This window comes from Octopus bimaculoides, chromosome 6, assembly GCF_046866305.1.
Source record: "Octopus bimaculoides isolate indiv1 chromosome 6, ASM4686630v1, whole genome shotgun sequence".
Taxonomy (NCBI): domain Eukaryota; kingdom Metazoa; phylum Mollusca; class Cephalopoda; order Octopoda; family Octopodidae; genus Octopus; species Octopus bimaculoides.
Window position 1 is genome coordinate 22,755,139 of NC_142933.1, and position 17,500 is coordinate 22,772,638.

The following is a 17,500-nucleotide window of genomic DNA, read 5'->3' on the forward strand; positions in this document are numbered from 1 at the left end:
TTCTTAGAATCCACAGAGTAGAGCGAGGCTCATAACTTCGAAACATACTTCTTTTAAGTGGAGACGAACTTATTCTATTACAAATTTCTTATTCTATCAACAGTTTCATAATACCTCCATATGCAATGCTTACCAATTCCTATTAGTTCCAATGTATCCGTCTGTGAAGGTAAGTGATAATTTTGCATAATTTCCTACTTTTAAAAGCATGCACCATTCATATGCCTCAAGATAGCATTGTTATATGTTTGTGCATTTTCACGATAGGATAGGTCAGATCCGAACACACTTTATGCACTTCGTGATTATTATCATGTATGTATGTATGTATGTATGTATGTATCTATCTATCTATCTATCTCTATCTAAAGTGTTGGATATATTCGTTAGTGAATGCTATTGTTCAAGGATATACTCAATATATTTATTCCGGATATCCCGACCGCGAGCTTGATGTGCCTTGAAAACATCCGATCTATCTATCTATCTATCTATCTATCTATCTGTATATCTGTCTGTCTGCTTGTCTGTCTGTCAGTCTCTGTGCCTCCATCCATCCATCCGTCCGTCCGTCCGTCCGTCTGTCCGTCCATCTGTCTGTCCGTCCATCCATCTGTCTGTCCGTCCATCCATCTGTCTGTCTGTCCGTCCATCTGTCTGTCTGTCTGTCTGTCTGTCTGTCTGTCTATCTATCTATCTATCTATCTATCTATCTATCTATCTGTCTATCTATCTATCTATCTATCTATCTATCTATCTATCTATCTGTCTGTCTGCCTGTCTGTCTGTCTGTCTGTCTGTCTGTCTGTCTGTCTGTCTGTCTGCGTCTATCTCTCTATCTATAAAAGATACATTATGGATATGTTGGTAATTCTGCATTTGGGTTGTTTCTAATTTTGCACACCTTTACTGGATTCATTGTTGTTTTTATTCTTGATATTATTGTTGATATTTTCGTTGTCTTTCTTGTTATCTAGCCTCAATTCATTCCTAATCCTGCAAATTTATGATCAAAATCCCTTCACCATTGACCATTCCAGTAATTCGAGTATTCGCATATTAGAGACTATGCCGCCATGCCTTATATATCCGACATAATTCAAATTGTTATAAAGTTGATTTGTTTGTTAGTTTTAACATGTGTAATTACAGATTCTATTTGTCCCCAACTCCGATACATAAAAACTATGTATCAGAGATGGAGATTCTTCCTCTGATGAAGGAACTTTTAACTTTGTTTCTCATTATTATAATGTTGCATTGCAAGATAGTACTTCGAAGGCGGAGTACATTACGTACGGTAGAAACATTAATATTTATAAAGTTTGTATTTATATTCATATTCCCATAATTAGAAAACGAATGTTATATGGTTTAATCCGCCTTTTATTTTAAAATTTTCTATCAAATTTCGCAAATGGCATGCATATGTCTTTCGTTATATCATAAATATCATGCGTTATTTAATCAAAATATTAAGGCATTAATGGAATACAATTGAACCAAAACATCGCTACTCTCATTGCCAATATATACACAGAACATCTTTCTTGTGAAAATATTATTTCCACCGATGTAATTATCCTGTGAACGTAAAGTTTTATCAAAGCATTTTATTATCCAACTGAAGCTTCGCTTGCAGGTGACAGTGAAACAAAATACTATGGGGAGGTCACTGCAAATCTCATTATAAAGATTCCCTATATATATGTATATGTGTGTGTGCGTGCATGTGTGTGTGCATATTGTGTGTGTGCTTGTGTGTCTTCGTCAAAGTACTAACAGAACTGCCTTACCACTTCGTTCTCCAAACATATCTGGAGTTTGAAGGACGATAATATTAACAATTATTTGATCGATTGTACTGTATCATAGAACACGCGACGCTCATGTCACCGAATTCAGAAAATGAAATCTGTGATTTACGGAGCAGCATTAAGTGCTATTATATCTTTTTCTAATTTTGAACAAAACATTGAAATTGGTGAGAAAAATTTCCAGTTATCCACTGAATAAAATATTCTATTTTTTTGTTTATTGGATTTGATATATCCTGAAAAATTGTCATTTAATTAGAGTTCCACTCCATTCATTTATTCATTAACACTAAAACTTCAATCAACCATAGCTGTTTGTCTTGTTTATGTGCGTTTGATATACTTGGTATTGAAAGTAAGTGGCTTCTCAAATAAATTGACGATAATATCATGTTTTCTGAGTATGTCACTGCTTAGATTAATATGTGACGCTTTCTCTAATGCTTTCTCGATAACCAATAAAATTTCGATATACTGTTGACCATCGTAATTCGATGCCTTTCCAAATATATTTCATTATATTTTGTCAGCTTCTGATAAACTTTTCACGCTAAGTTACTCCTTTGTAAACATAAGCATTCTGAATGTATAAATATTTATTTGTGTGTATGTATGTATATCTCTTTACTCTTTTACTCTTTTACTTGTTTCAGTCATTTGACTGTGGCCATGCTGGAGCACCGCCTTTAGTCGAGCAAATCGACCCCAGGACTTATTCTTTGGATGCTTAGTACTTATTCTATCGGTCTCTTTTGTCGAACCGCTAAGTTACGGGGACGTAAACACACCAGCATCGGCTGTCAAGCGATGTTGGGGGAGACAAACACACACACACACACACACACACACACACACACACACACACACACACACACACACACACACACATATATATATACATATATACGACGGGATTCTTTCAGTTTCCGTCTACCAAATCCATTCACAAGGCTTTGGTCGGCCCGAGGCTATAATAGAAGACACTTGCCCAAGGTTCCACGCAGTAGGAATGAACTCGGAACCATGTGGTTGGTAAGCAAGCTACTTACCACACAGCCACTCCTGCGCCTATATATGTATGTATGTATGTATGTATATGTATATATGCACTGGTACTTCCCATCTTACTTTACAAATACTCAATCTGAACTCCTCAGAGGAAGATACAGACATTGCCAATGAGGTGCTACCGTATCATCCCAGGCATTTCGAACATGGTCCACATTACGTACGCATGGATTCGCGAAGAAATCTTCAAGGAAGTTAATGAGCAAAGAATACATAGAGTCATATAGCAAGGCCCAATCAGAGGCCTAAGCCAGCTTCTAAAGTTAGTGGGGAGCAAGCATAAAACAAAAGTGCCGTGACACATACTAAACAATTCACTTCTCTTATATTACACAAAATATTTCATTAATAATAAAATGTGTAATTGTAGTGTACATTTATTAATCTCATGTTTCAGTAACAATGTCATTTTGCAAGAAATTTACAGCTAGGTGTGATGTGAAAAATCCAGTGTCCAATGTCGATTGTCCAGAGTCGAACGATTATGACGTCAGGGTTTGTTTTGGTTCTTCAGATGTCAGCGACCACCAACACATCACAGGAGATTGAGCAGACAGTTCAAAAACACGGGGTGGGGTCGAATAAAGTAATGACTCTAGAAATGCTCTTTCAAAGCCATGCGATTATAAAGAAAGAAAAAGAAAAAGGAAATTCGAATTTTACCGCACAAGCGGACTAAGGAGTCAAAGAAAAATTGAAAAGGTACTAATTTTGAAAAACGTGTTCGGGGAGCGGCCGCTCTCTTTGATTCACTATTAGCTACACCACTGGACCTAATAGCTTTGCAAAAACGATTCTTCCAGGAAGCATACACAGAGAAAGAAGAAGAATTGACCAGAGGTAAAAATAGACAGAGCTGAATGGACGGGCACACAGCTGCGACAAATAGAGAATACTGGCATACAATTTGTTACAACAAAATCCGTACTACACCATCGGTAGTTCAGGGCCCAATGCAAGACAAAACAAATTAAGAGACATACTGGAAGTTTAAGAAGACTAAAATATATTCTGAATCGTTCAAACCTGTTCCCCAATGCATCACTCCATCAAATGTTTAAATAAATCGCATCTCGGAATTGTTATTCGGCTGTTGTTGCTTTGCTCCTCGCAAGAAATTAATTTAATGCTTGTTTTTCTTCTTCTTTCATTACTTCGCTGCTACATTGAATAAATTAAATGGTTTTTTTTTTTATGTATGTGGTCTCACTACAATGATTATGTTATTTCACACTGAACTGTATTCTCTTTACGCAGAGGGTGTTTTTTAAAACTTCCCATGTCGTTATATATATATATATATATATATATATATATATATATATATATATATATATATATATATATATATATCTGTCACTATATGTTAACATTTTTCTATCTCGCCAGAGAACTGCTGCGGCATTATCCGTGCGTTACACCTCAGATATGAATGGTAATAAACGGAGAATGAGTTTGCTTCAGTGGGAAGCTTTAGACTACATAATGTCAATGCGGGGCGCTGTTTTTGGAAAATCCTTGGAGGACATATCAGAGTGAGTGAGTTAATTTAGCTTTTGAGTTGGCGTCATAAACAAATATCATGTTGTGCACGTCTCTTATTGATATTACTATTACTATTATTAACATTATTAACATCGTTGCTATTATTATTATTATTATTATTATTATTATTATTATTATTATTGTTGTTGTTGTTGTTGTTGTTGTTGTTGTTGTTGTTGTTGTTCTTCTTCTTCTTCTTCTTCTTCTTCTTCTTCTTCTTCTTCTTCTTCTTCTTCTTCTTCTTCTTCTTCTTCTTCTTCTTATTATTATTATTATTATTATTATTATTATTATTATTAATTATTATTATTGTTATTCATGGTGTCCGCGAATGATTTACATTTGGAATCAATGACCATGATATCGGGCCGCAACTAGTTTCCTTAGATACCGAGGACCTTTCTTATAATCCTTTCTGTTCCTAGTAGAATAGATTTCTGAATTAATGTAACTCTGGTACTTGCATCAATCTCAATAAGGGAACTGTTAAGTGATTATTATTATCATTATTGTTGTTGTTAAGGGGCTAACTGGCAGAATAGTTAACACGCCGACCGAAATGCTTAGCGGCGAGCTGGCAGAAACGTTAGCACGCTGAGCGAAATGCTTAGCGGTATTTCGTCTGCCACTGCGTTCTGAGTTCAAATTCCGCCGAGGTCGACTTTGCCTTTCATCCTTTCGAGGTCGATAAATTAAGTACCAGTTACGTACTGGGGTCGATATAATCGACTTAATCCGTTTGTCTGTCCTTGTTTGTCCCCTCTGTGTGTAGCCCCTTGTGGGCAGTAAAGAAGTAGGTATTTCGTCTGCCTCTACGTTCTGAGTTCAAATTCCGCCGAGGTCGACATTGCCTTTCATTCTTTTGGGGTCGATAAATTAAGTGAAACCCTGGGGTAGTTGTAACCGATACATACCCTCCCCCAAAATAGCTGCCCTTGTGGCAAAATTTGAAACCATTATTATTGTTGATGCTATTTGTGTGTTGAAGTGTCAGCAAAAAGTGTATAACCACGATTTATTTGATTAAAAAAAACCGTTTTCAATTTGTAAGCAACGGACTTCAACAACTTTTGGACGCTTTCAACCTTAGCTGGGATGAAAGAAAGGTCCATCTATTAGTCATTTATATAAAACTTTTCAAAATATTGTATGTAGATGGCTTCTTCTGGTTTGGTAGCAAGAGTTTCTAATCAGAAGCACGTTTCTTGAAGATACGCAATTAAAACTTTCAATAAAAATTTTGAAATCAATGACAGATTTTGACAGGAAAAGAAAGTAAATGAATTATTGAATGTGTGTTGGCACTCCGTCGCTTACGACGTCGAGGGTTCCAGTTGATCCGATCAACGGAACAGCCTGCTCGTGAAATTAACGTGCAAGTGGCTGAGCACTCCACAGACACGTGTACCCTTAACGTAGTTCTCGGGGATATTGAGTGTGACACAGTGTGACAAGGCTGACCCTTTGAATTACAGTCACAACAGAAACAGGAAGTAAGAGTGAGAGAAAGTTGCGGTGGAAGAGTACAGCAGGGTTCGCCATCACCCCCTGTCGGAGCCTCGTGGAGCTTTTAGGTGTTTTCGCTCAATAAACACTCACAACACCCGGTCTGGGAATCGAAACCACGATCCTATGACCGCGAGTCCGCTGCCCTAACGACTGCTCCATCGCGCCTCCACCGAATTATTGAATAGACACAGGAGATATTGAAACTTGAACAAATGGAAAAAAATTCTATAACGATTTTGTAAATAACGTTACTAGCAATAGCAGTGGTTTTATTAGCGTTTTTGGTCAGAAGGTGATGATATTGGCCGGCTTCAGGAAAGGGGAAAACGGAAGATTATTTTAGGAGGTGCAACAAATTCATGCCCAGAGAATAGATGGAACCAGTACAAAGAAGAATGTAACATACCTCTGTACTGTCAAAGCCAGAGGTATAGGACGGTGAAATCGGCGAAGTAACAGGTGAGGTTAGCAAACCAAACAAGCAGCTTATGCCGCAGTATATGAGATGATGGAAACTGTAGAGACGCGTTTCAATCTGTTCAAAACATAGGAGAATAAAGAACGAAAAACGAAAGAAGCAATGCTAATCCACATTAAAAACGAACTAGATACAAGACAGAGAATCTCTTATTATGAAACGATATTAGATTCACAGTTCTTATTATCAACAGCAAGGAACTGACGGATCTGCTGAGCGAGTTCAAGAAGGCAGAATTAAATAATGTTCTTATAAAAGAAGAGAAGGGTTTTATTTTTTATGGACCTAGTGGATGTGAGGGTGTTCTTACTTAGTCCAACAACAAGCAGGCTCAAGTATACTTTCGGAAGCATCATCTTCCAGTACCAAGATGCCGTGGTCGTAATCAACGGGGTGCCAACTTGTTTTAGTTCTGTTCCTTTATTTATATTTATATATGTATACATTTGTTTGTTGATTATGTCTTTGTGCATTTTTGTATAAATTACCAATTATTAATCTCTTAATAACTTCTATAGCGTTCTGTCCACGCGACGTATACACACACACAAACACACACACACACACACACACACACACACACACACACACACACACACACACACACACACACATGCACAGTGTATTTTGTACCACAAAAAACGGAACGTTACTCAGTACATATTACAACAGTACATTAGCACTGGAAGGCGGCGAGCTGTCAGAATCGTTAGCACGCCGGGCGAAATGCTTAGCGGTATTTCGTCTGCCGTTACGTTAAGTACCAGTTACGCACTGGGGTCGATCTAATCGTCTTAATCCCTTTGTCTGTCCTTGTTTGTCCCCTTGTGGGCAATAAAGAAATAAGAAATGTTAGCACGCCGGGCGAAATGCTTAGCGCATATCGTCTGTCTTTACTTTTTGAGTACAAACTCTGCCGGAGTCGACTTTGCCTTTCATCCATTCGGGGTCGATAAATTAAGTACCAGTTACGTACTGGTGTCGATCTGATCGACTGCCCCCCCCTCTCCCAAAATTTCCAGCCTTGTGCCTAGAGTAGAAAAGAATACATTTATACGGGTAGAGTCTTATATATATGTTTATTTATGTGTAAACATAGAATATAGTCAGTGAGGAAAGTATTGTTCATGCTGTGAGTTATTTTAAAGTAAGGATTTTCTTTTTAAATCACTACAGTGATAGAACAAAACCGTAGTTTGAGAATGTGAATTCTTACTTTACATATGATGTGTCTATCTATCTATCTATCTATCTATCTATCTCTCTAACGTTTTGCGATGTTTTTTTCATCGTTGTCCCCACTTTTGTTTTTTTTCTGCTTTGTTTTCGCCCTCCTCGAAAAGAAAAAACTCTACATTTGTATTTTGTCCCCTCTGTTTTGAGCCCTGTGTGGCTAATAAAGAACCCCTATCTATCTATCTATCTATCTATCTATCTATCTATCTATCTATCTATCTATCTGTTTCTATCTATCTGTTTCTGTCTGTCTATCTATCTGTTTCTGTCTATCTATCTATCTTTCTATCTATCTATCTATATATCTATCTATCTATCTGTTTCTATCTATCTATCTATCTATCTATCTATCTATCTATCTATCTATCTATCTATCTATCTGTTTCTATCTATCTATCTATCTATCTATCTATCTATCTATCTATCTATCTATCTATCAATCTATCTATCTATCTATCTATCTATCTATCTATCTATCTATCTATCTATCTATCTATCTATCTATCTATCTATCTGCCTGTCTGTCTGTCTGTCTGTCTATCAATCTATCTATTATTATATTTCGGAGTAGTTATTTTTTTTTCTTGCCAAATATACACACGCACTATATGTTCGTTCTTCACTTATTTATTATTGTTCTTATTTTATCTTATGTCCATGGTGGACATAAGAGAATAGACTAAACAACAGAACAGAAGCATAACACGTAGATGAAAGCTCGCTGGAGAGGTCACAGATGTGTGTCCAAAGATTTCTAGACAATGGACTTAGGATAAAATAAGAACAACAATAATAAATGAGTGAAGAACGACTATATAGTGCATGTGTTTATTTGGCAAGGAAAATAAATGACCATCCCAAAATATAACAATATCTGTTTCAACACACGATTTCACATCAAGAATCTTGCAAAACAAATTCCTAAACACACACACGCACGCATGCTCGCACGCAATCAAGCACATACACACACATATACATACATACATACATACATATATATATATATATATATATATATATATATATAGGGTGAGAGAGTTGATATGTGAAAGCACGTGGTTGGATGTATAAGAAACAAAAATAGAACAATGTTACTATACATAAAATTTTATATCATTTTCCTAATATGACGATTTTAATATATTTTTAAAAATGTAATACAAATCTTCTGTAGTTTTTTCATTCTATTTTGTTTGTTATTTATTCATATATATATATATATATATATATATATATTCATATCTACTGAAAATGCATCGCTTTAACTTGGTATCTCTACCTATAAAACGGGTGTGATATCCTGGTTTTTTGTGTGATTTTTGCTACCCATGGTAACTATTAACATATTTACATCGTCAAGTTTTTTTTTTAAACTGAGATAATAGATACATAAACTTATATATATATATATATATATATATATATATATATATATATATATATATATATATATATATATATATATATATATATATAAATTCAACTTTTACGATGAAAGTAAACAAAGTTTGTTCTTTTTCAGAAGCGTTGAGATGTATTGTAAGATACAGAAATAAAATTATTTCCCAAACGCGTGATAATGCTAATAAATAGCGTGATCAGGATAAATTATCCATGCGTTTGGGAAATAAATTTATATATATATATGTATGTATGTATGTATGTATGTATGTATGTATGTATGTATGTATGTATGTATGTATGTATGTATATACATGTGTGTGTGTGTTTGTGTATACATATATATGTATGCATGTATGTATGTATCCATGCATAATCTTCGTAGTACCTCTATACTTATCCTAATATCCTTGATATTTGCAGACGTGAAAAGAGAGACGTTCCTCTAATTCTCGAAAGTTGTGTTAAGTTTATAGAAGAAAGAGGTAGGACACATAAGTGTTGTAGACTTGAGAAAGAGGTTCTTTGCCCCATTACCTTATAACACTTCCAGAATCTGTTCAAGTTTACATCACTTCATCCTGCATCACACCTCACCATTTCATATCACCCGATATCACATGACATTAGAGTGCAGCACGTTTTTACCTCATTATAGCATTCGAGATTCTCATGTTACTCGACGAAAAAAAACAAAAAAACATTCAATATCATATCACATTATATCATCGTTGTCGTCGTCGTCGACGTCATCATCTTCTTCATCCCCTTCATTATCTTCATCATGATCATCATGATCATCATGATCATCATCATCACCGTCGTCGTCGTCGTCGTCATCATCATCATCATCATCATCATCATCATCATCATCATCATCATCATCATCATCATCATCATTATTATCTTCAACCCCTGGACACTGCTCACTTGAGTCATGGGGGCCGGCTTCTCGGTCTCCATGGCGTGTGAGTGACCGTAATAACAACATTACCCCTGAACGGAATACAAGATCTATCGCAAGAGTACTCATTCATAAATGAATTGACTGATGCGATGTCACATGAAGGGTTTCGTTCAAGAACACAAAGCTCTGCTCCATTGTCAGTGCAGCACCCTAATCCCTAGGCCACACACCTTCGATATCAAATTATTCCCACCTCGTAAGTCACTACATCGGAGCATGCAGTATCATATCACATCAGAACACACGATATCAGTTCACATTACATCTCGTCGTATCTCATCGCATGACAGAACTCGATATTACACAATATTGGGCCATATTATGTAACATCATTTTATAGTAATTATTATCACATGCCACTCTCCTCACATCACATCTAATTTCCTCACACCACTGGTTGTCACAGGATATTGCACCACATCACATCCAATCACATTAAAATACGCGATATCACATTTCTTTTACACAGCACAACACATCTTAACATATCAGTTCTTGATATCATATCACATAATAAATACCGAATCGTATCTCACAACATAAAGCTATATCACTTGACACTACACTAAATTATATCTCACCATATCACAGCAATCGATATCACATCACTTTATACGCAGCATCATATCTCCCCACAGTGAAGTTCTCGATATAACGTCATATCACGTCACATTATCCTCACGTTTCATATCACGTCCGTTTCTCATCTAAAAGGACTCATTGGATAATGCTAATAATATGTCTCTGTTGTACCTGTATTCTAAAGAGCCAGTCCTGTTACACTATGTGCCACGCTGAGTCTCCCCGAGAACTACGTTAAGGGTACACGTGTTTGTGGAGTACTCAGCCACTTGCACGTTAATTTCACGAGCAGGCTGTTCCGTTGATCAGATCAACTGGAACCCTCGTCGTCGCAACCGACGGAGCCACGATGACTACAAAGTATATTATAAAAACGTTTAATATACTTTGTAGCATATTATGGTTGCATAACGAAATAGCATGTCCTTACCTGTCATTAATGTTTATGTACCAGCTTCCAGGAATGTGTTTAATATGTAAGTCTGGTATCCAATAACATTACACTGCGATGTGGAGGCGCAATGGCTCAGTGGTTAGGGCAGCGGACTCGCGGTCATAGGATCCCAGTTTCGATTCCCAGACCGGGCGTTGTGAGTGTTTATTGAGCGAAAAAACCTAAAGCTCCACGAGGCTCCGGCAGGGGATGGTAGCGAACCCTGCTGTACTCTTTCACCACAACTTTCTCTCACTCTTACTTCCTGTTTCTGTTGTGCCTGTAATTCAAAGGGTCAGCCTTGTCACACTGTGTCACGCTGAATCTCCCCGAGAACTACCTTAAGGGTACACGTGTCTGTGGAGTGCTCAGCCACTTGCACGTTGATTTCACGAGCAGGCTGTTCCGTTGATCGGATCAACTGGAGCACTCGACGTCGTAAGCGATGGAGTGCCTTCTCTATCTTCTTCTATACTGCGTTACTTAGTGGATGATTAATGGGTCTGATGTGCCTCTGACGAAGGAGCAAAATCTCCTGAAATATGTCATATACACCCATTATCCATTTTTGATCTTCGATCTCATTGTTGTTTACATCAGGTGTTTTGGATATGAAATGGTGTAACTAAATCAGTGCTGGCTATAATCTCTATAGAAAAATCTGTAGAGATAACCTTAACAAGTTTTCTATCGAAGGATTGATCTGGTATAGAGCAAAAATATCACACCGCATTACGTCACATATCCCCATATCACATCACTCTGTAGCATAACAACAATGTCCTATATTTGTCCTCATGACGTACTTGTGACTGTGCAAAATGATATTAAGCGTAAGGTTGATCATTTTCTCTTGCCAATGTCTTTACACATCAACACCACCACTTCAAAAAACACCGTTTCTGCCGCTGCTATCACCACCATCACCAACAACAACACCAACACCACCAACACTACCATAAGATCACCACTACTATAACTATCGTTACAACGTATACCACCACTACAAACTCCGTTACGAAGCATTCACCCACGAATAATGTCCACTGTCTTCTAGTCCTGCATCTTACACTGTTTTACAATAGGAGGTTTATATTTAAATTGCTCTACTTTTTCTTTCGTTTCTTCTTAAAACAACCGCAAGGTTTGGATGTTGAAAATATCTACTTAATTCCTGGCAACGAGAGTCATGTGGAAGAACTAATGGGAGTATTTGATCTCTGTAAGTACCATTTGATCAACTAGTGGTCGATTAAGACGTTTGACGCCTCTTTAAATTGAAAATACTCTGGCAGAATCGTTAGCAAGCTGGAAAAAATGTTTACCGGCATTTCTTCCGTTTTTATGTTCTGAGCTCAAATTCCGCCGAGGTCGATTTTGCCTTTCATCCTTTCGGGGTCGATAGATTAAGTACCAGTTACGCACTGGGGTCGATGTAATCGACTTAATCCCTTTGTCTATCCTTGTTTGTCCCCTCTATGTTTAGCCCCTTGCGGGCAATAAAGAAATAAGAAACGTTAGCATGCCGGGCGAAATGCTTAGTCGTATTTCGTCTGCCGTTATGTTCTGAGTTCAAATTCCGCCAAGTTCGACTTTGCCTTTTATCCTTTCGGGGCCGATAAATTAAGTACCAGTTACGCACTGGGCTCGATCTAATCGACTTAATCCCTTGTCTGTCCTTGTTTGTCCCCTCTATGTTTAGCCCCTTGTGGGCAATAAAGAAATTAGAGGAAGAAGGAGTAGCAGATCTTAGGAGGTGGAGATATAGGGGTAGATGGAGATATTTGAGATGCCTTAATCGAGTGTTTTCTTTTTTTTTTCTCTCTAAATGGTAAGTGGGCATGGTATGGCCATTTTTATGTGTTTTTCTATCTGTATTCAATCAGGCAGTTTTACTGGGGCGCTTTCCATCAAGGACAGAAAATATTCTGTACATGATATAACCAATCTGCTTATGAATTTCCTCTTGAGTCTACCACACCCGCTTCTAGACAATTCGAAATTTTATGTAAGCTCTGATGGTAAGTTACTTTACTGACTTCTGTATTTACGCCACCTCCAATCCTTCAAATTTTTTTGCTGCTACTGCTGCTGCCCCTCCCCCTGCGTCCTTCTCCTCCCCTGCCTCCTCCTCCTCCTCCCCTGCCTCCTCCTCCTCCTCCCCTGCCTCCTTCTTCTCCTCCTCCCCCAGCCTCCTTCTCCTCCTACCCCTTGCCTCCTTCTCCTCCTCCCCTGCTTCCTTCTCCTCCTCCCCCTGCCTCCTTCTCCTCTTCCCCCTGCCTCCTTCTCCTCCCCCTGCCTCCTTCTCCTCCTCCCCCTGCCTCCTTCTCCTCCTCCTCCTGCCTCCTTCTCCTCCCCCTTCCTCCTTCACCTCCTCCCCCTGCCCCCTTCTCCTCAAACCTCGGCCTCCTACTCCTTCACCCCTTCCTCCTTCTCCTCCTTCCCTACCTCCTCTCCTACTCCTTCCCTGCCTCCTCCTCTGCCTCCGCCCCTGCCTCCTCCCCTACCTCCCCTACCTCCCACTTCCTCCTTCACTTCCTCCCCCGCCTCCTTCTCCTCAACCCTCGGCTCCTACTCCTTCACCCCTGCCTCCTTCTACGCCTCCCTTACCTCCTCTCCTACCTCCTTCCCTGCCTCCTCCTCTGCCTCCTCCCCTACCTCCCCTACCTCCTCCGCTGCCTCCTCCTCTGCCTCCTCCCCTGCCTCCTCCTCTTCCTCCTCCTTTTCCTCCTCCTCTTCCTCCACCTCTGCCTCCTCCCCTGCCTCCTTCCCTTCCTCCTCCCCTGCCTCCTCCTCCTCTGCCTCCTCATCCCCTGCCTCCTCCTCCCCTGCCTCCTCCTCCCATGCCTCCTCCTCCCCTGCCTCCTCATCCTCTGCCTACTCCAATCCTCAGCCTCCTCGTCGAGCCCATACTAGTAAGGAATATTGTGTATGTTTAAAGAGGAGGCGAGCTGTCGGCAAAGTGCTTCTTTACGTTCTGAGTTCAAATGCCGCCGCGGCCGACTTTACCTTTCATCCCTTTCGATGTCGATAAAATTAAAATAAGTATCGGTTGAGAACGGGGTTCGATGTAATCGACTTATACCCTCCTCCAAAATTGCTGGCCTTGTGCCAAAATTTGAAACCAATATTGTGTATGAATCATTGGTGCAGTTTGGCCTGCATCTTTGTAAGTGCAATGATTGATGTTTTTTTTTATTGATACTCTCTTTACTCTATTTTACTTGTTTCAGTCATTTGACTGTGGCCATGCTGGAGTACCGCCTTTAGTCGAGCAAATCGACCCCAGGACTTATTCTTTGTAAGCCTAGTACTTATTCTATCGGTCTCTTTTGCCGAACCGCTAGGTTACGGGGACGTAAACACACCAGCATCGGTTGTCAAGTGATGTTGGGGGGAGAAACACAGACACACAGGCATATACACTCACATACATACACATATATATATACATATATACGACAGGCTTCTTTCAGTTTCCGTCTACCAAATCCACTCACAAGGCTTTGGTCGGCCTGAGGCTATAGTAGAAGACACTTGCCCAAGGTGCCACGCAGTGGAAATGAACCCAGAACCATGTGGTTGGTAAGCAAGCTACTTACCACACAGCTACTCTTGCGCCTAAAAATGTGCCCCAGGTGATATATATTTTTACTGATATATTTTAAATTGATTTACAGATATAAAGACCACAGAGAGGCAGGCGAAAGTTATACAGATGTTACTGAGAGGACTACCGGAACCTAACCAAAGTATCTTTGATTTTCTCATAGCACATATCGTGAAGTAAGTGGCGACGTTGTTGTTGTTGTTGTTGCTGGCAATACTGGTTTTCGCGTTAGTGGTCGTGCAGTTGTTGGCAGGGTGGTGGTGGATGTGATGTGAAATAATGATGGTGATGACAATAATAATGTGAGGTCGTGTTGTTTTGGTGACAGTAGGTGGTGAATGTTGCTTTGGCTGTTGGTTTGTAGTTGTTGCTAGTGTTGTTGTTTAACCTCAGGTTAACTTCAAGGAGCAAGATTTGTGATATGGTAAAAGAGATATATTTAGGATTACCTTGGCTAATGTTTTCTCTATTTAAGACATCCAAATGTTATTTAAGGGCTATTTGACTACTATATCCAGCAAGTCGAGTGACTTCGTAAAAACTCCATCATTGGCTTGAAGAGATACGAAGTGGCAGCAATGATTGTATAAGGAAATTTCTACTTCCCTTTTTTCTCTTTCTCTCGATTACCCCTCTCTCTCTTATCTATCTATCTATCTATCTAACACATATATAGTAAAATATTAAGTTTATGTCAATAAATGAAAATAACGAGAAGAAAATATATTAACCTGCCTAAATTGTTTAATGATCTCTTAATATTTCGGGCAAAATCTTCCTTATCAGATAGAAGAATGAAATAAAAAAATGTCTTGTTACCGGTGGGTTAATCTAGTGTGTTGAGGGTTAGACATTGTTTGAATGAGCTTATGCTCCGAGTAAATTAATACTTGTGACATCACCGATATCGCAATTACGCAATTATCCAGCAGCCTAAGGCTGCATGCTGGCAGAAATGTTGGCACGCCAGGCGAAATGCTTTGCTTTTCATCCTTTCGGGGTCGATAAATTAAGTACCAGTTGCGTATTGGGGTCGATCTAATCGACTGGCCCCCTCCTCCCAAAAAGTTTCGGGCCTTGTGCCTCGAGTAGAAAAGTAGAAAAGAATTATCCCTCAGCCTGTATAAAAATTCGAAACTAGTCAAGTATACTGATCTAGCTTCGCTGTGGGGCTGTTATCATCCCTGTCAGTATTAAAAATGAGCTTTCCCGCTATGAGGGACTCTAAGGTCAAACTACCATAATAAACACATTTTTACTGAACGCGAGGAAATGCAATTCTCAAAGCCGGCCTCTTAAAAACAGACTAAACTATATATCGTCGATTTCGCAGTTATTACAGGAATATGTAACCTCTGCTCATCAGTACAGTATGGTCAAAATACATAAAAATAAACAAAAATTCAACATACCAAACAAACAAACACCTCTTGTATCCAGCATAGTACATAGAAGATTGTTTATCCCTATATATCTATGTAAGAGGCGGGCTTTTATTGAATTGCATCTCGGTACATGTGTTTTTTTTTTTCCAGAATAAAATTCAGCACTGAATATGTTCCGGTTATATATTTAATTAATTCAATAATAGGATAAAATTTTTACAAGAATTTATCAAGTAGCTAGCGTGAAAAAACCTCGTGCGGGAAAAATCATTTATTCCCCACTCTAAACGCTTTCCAACGTTTGTTTTTGAAAGTAGTGCTTTTCTGATTGCAGCCTTCCCATGAAATCCGGCTTTGTGCAGCTCCTGGCGAATAATTTCTGTCAAAACTGGGTTCTCAAGGTGGTCATTAAACTCTGCAGTAATTTTGGGAGCTGTACTTTTGTGATCCTTCCTAACATTTCGCGTAAGGGTCCGACGGTACCTATCTGAAAGTTTTGGTTTTCTTCCGGAGTTTTGTTTCGACGAGGAGGTTTTTCCCTCTTTCTCAAAGGCTGTCATTACTTTCGAGACAGTACTTCCTGATACACCTAACATTTCGGGTGTTTTCATTACGCTAGCGCTTGCCATACGAGCACCAATAATTTCAACTCTTTGAATGCCCGATAGATCTGTCATTTTAATGAATTGAATTTTAATTACCTTTTTTTGATGATATCTGAAAAGAAACAGCAATTTTAGCAAAACATATTAAGCAACACTAATAATAAATCGAAAAACATAAAAATAAAAAGCTTTTGACGGTTTTATAGATATTTCAAAATTATGATGCTATGATGCTAGGTGTTTCTACTATTTTGTCCAGCCCCTGTGTGTATATATATATATATATATATATATATATATATATATATATATATATATATATATATATATATATATATATATATATATATATATATAACTCTTTTACTTGCTTCAGTCTTTTGACTGTGGCCATGCTGGAGCATCGCCTTTAGTCGAGCAAATTGACCCCTGGACTTATTCTTTGGAAGCCTAGTAATTATTCTATCGGTCTCTTTTGCCGAACCGCTAAGTTACGGGGACGTAAACACACCAGCATCGGTTGTCAAGCGATGTTGGGGGGGGGCGGTCAAACACAGACACACAAACTCACACATACACACACATACATACACACACACATATATATATATATATATATATATATATATATATATATATATATATATATATATATATATATATATATATATACACATATATTCGACGGGTTTCTTTCAGTTTCCGTCTACCAAATCCACTCACAAGGCTTTGGTCGGCCCGAGGCTATAGGAGAAGATACTTGCCCAAGATGCCACGCAGTGGGACTGAACCCGGAGCCATGTGGTTTGTAAGCAAGCTACTTACCACACAGCCACACCTACGCCTATATATGAATTTAAT

At 38.5% G+C, this 17,500-nt stretch overlaps 1 protein-coding gene across 3 annotated transcripts in view; it reads left to right on the plus strand.

The window, feature by feature from the left end:
• The window catches only part of LOC106877771 (active breakpoint cluster region-related protein), a 57,314-nt gene that overhangs the window by 39,219 nt on the left and 595 nt on the right, over positions 1-17,500 (plus strand). For all 3 annotated transcript variants that reach the window (XM_089353595.1, XM_089353597.1, XM_089353596.1), the window contains exons 18-23: positions 104-169; positions 4,275-4,420; positions 9,481-9,542; positions 12,184-12,261; positions 12,926-13,060; positions 14,720-14,825. In XM_089353595.1, coding sequence (XP_089209721.1) covers positions 104-169; positions 4,275-4,420; positions 9,481-9,542; positions 12,184-12,261; positions 12,926-13,060; positions 14,720-14,825 — 593 coding nt within the window. The remainder of the gene's footprint in view (positions 1-103; positions 170-4,274; positions 4,421-9,480; positions 9,543-12,183; positions 12,262-12,925; positions 13,061-14,719; positions 14,826-17,500) is intronic.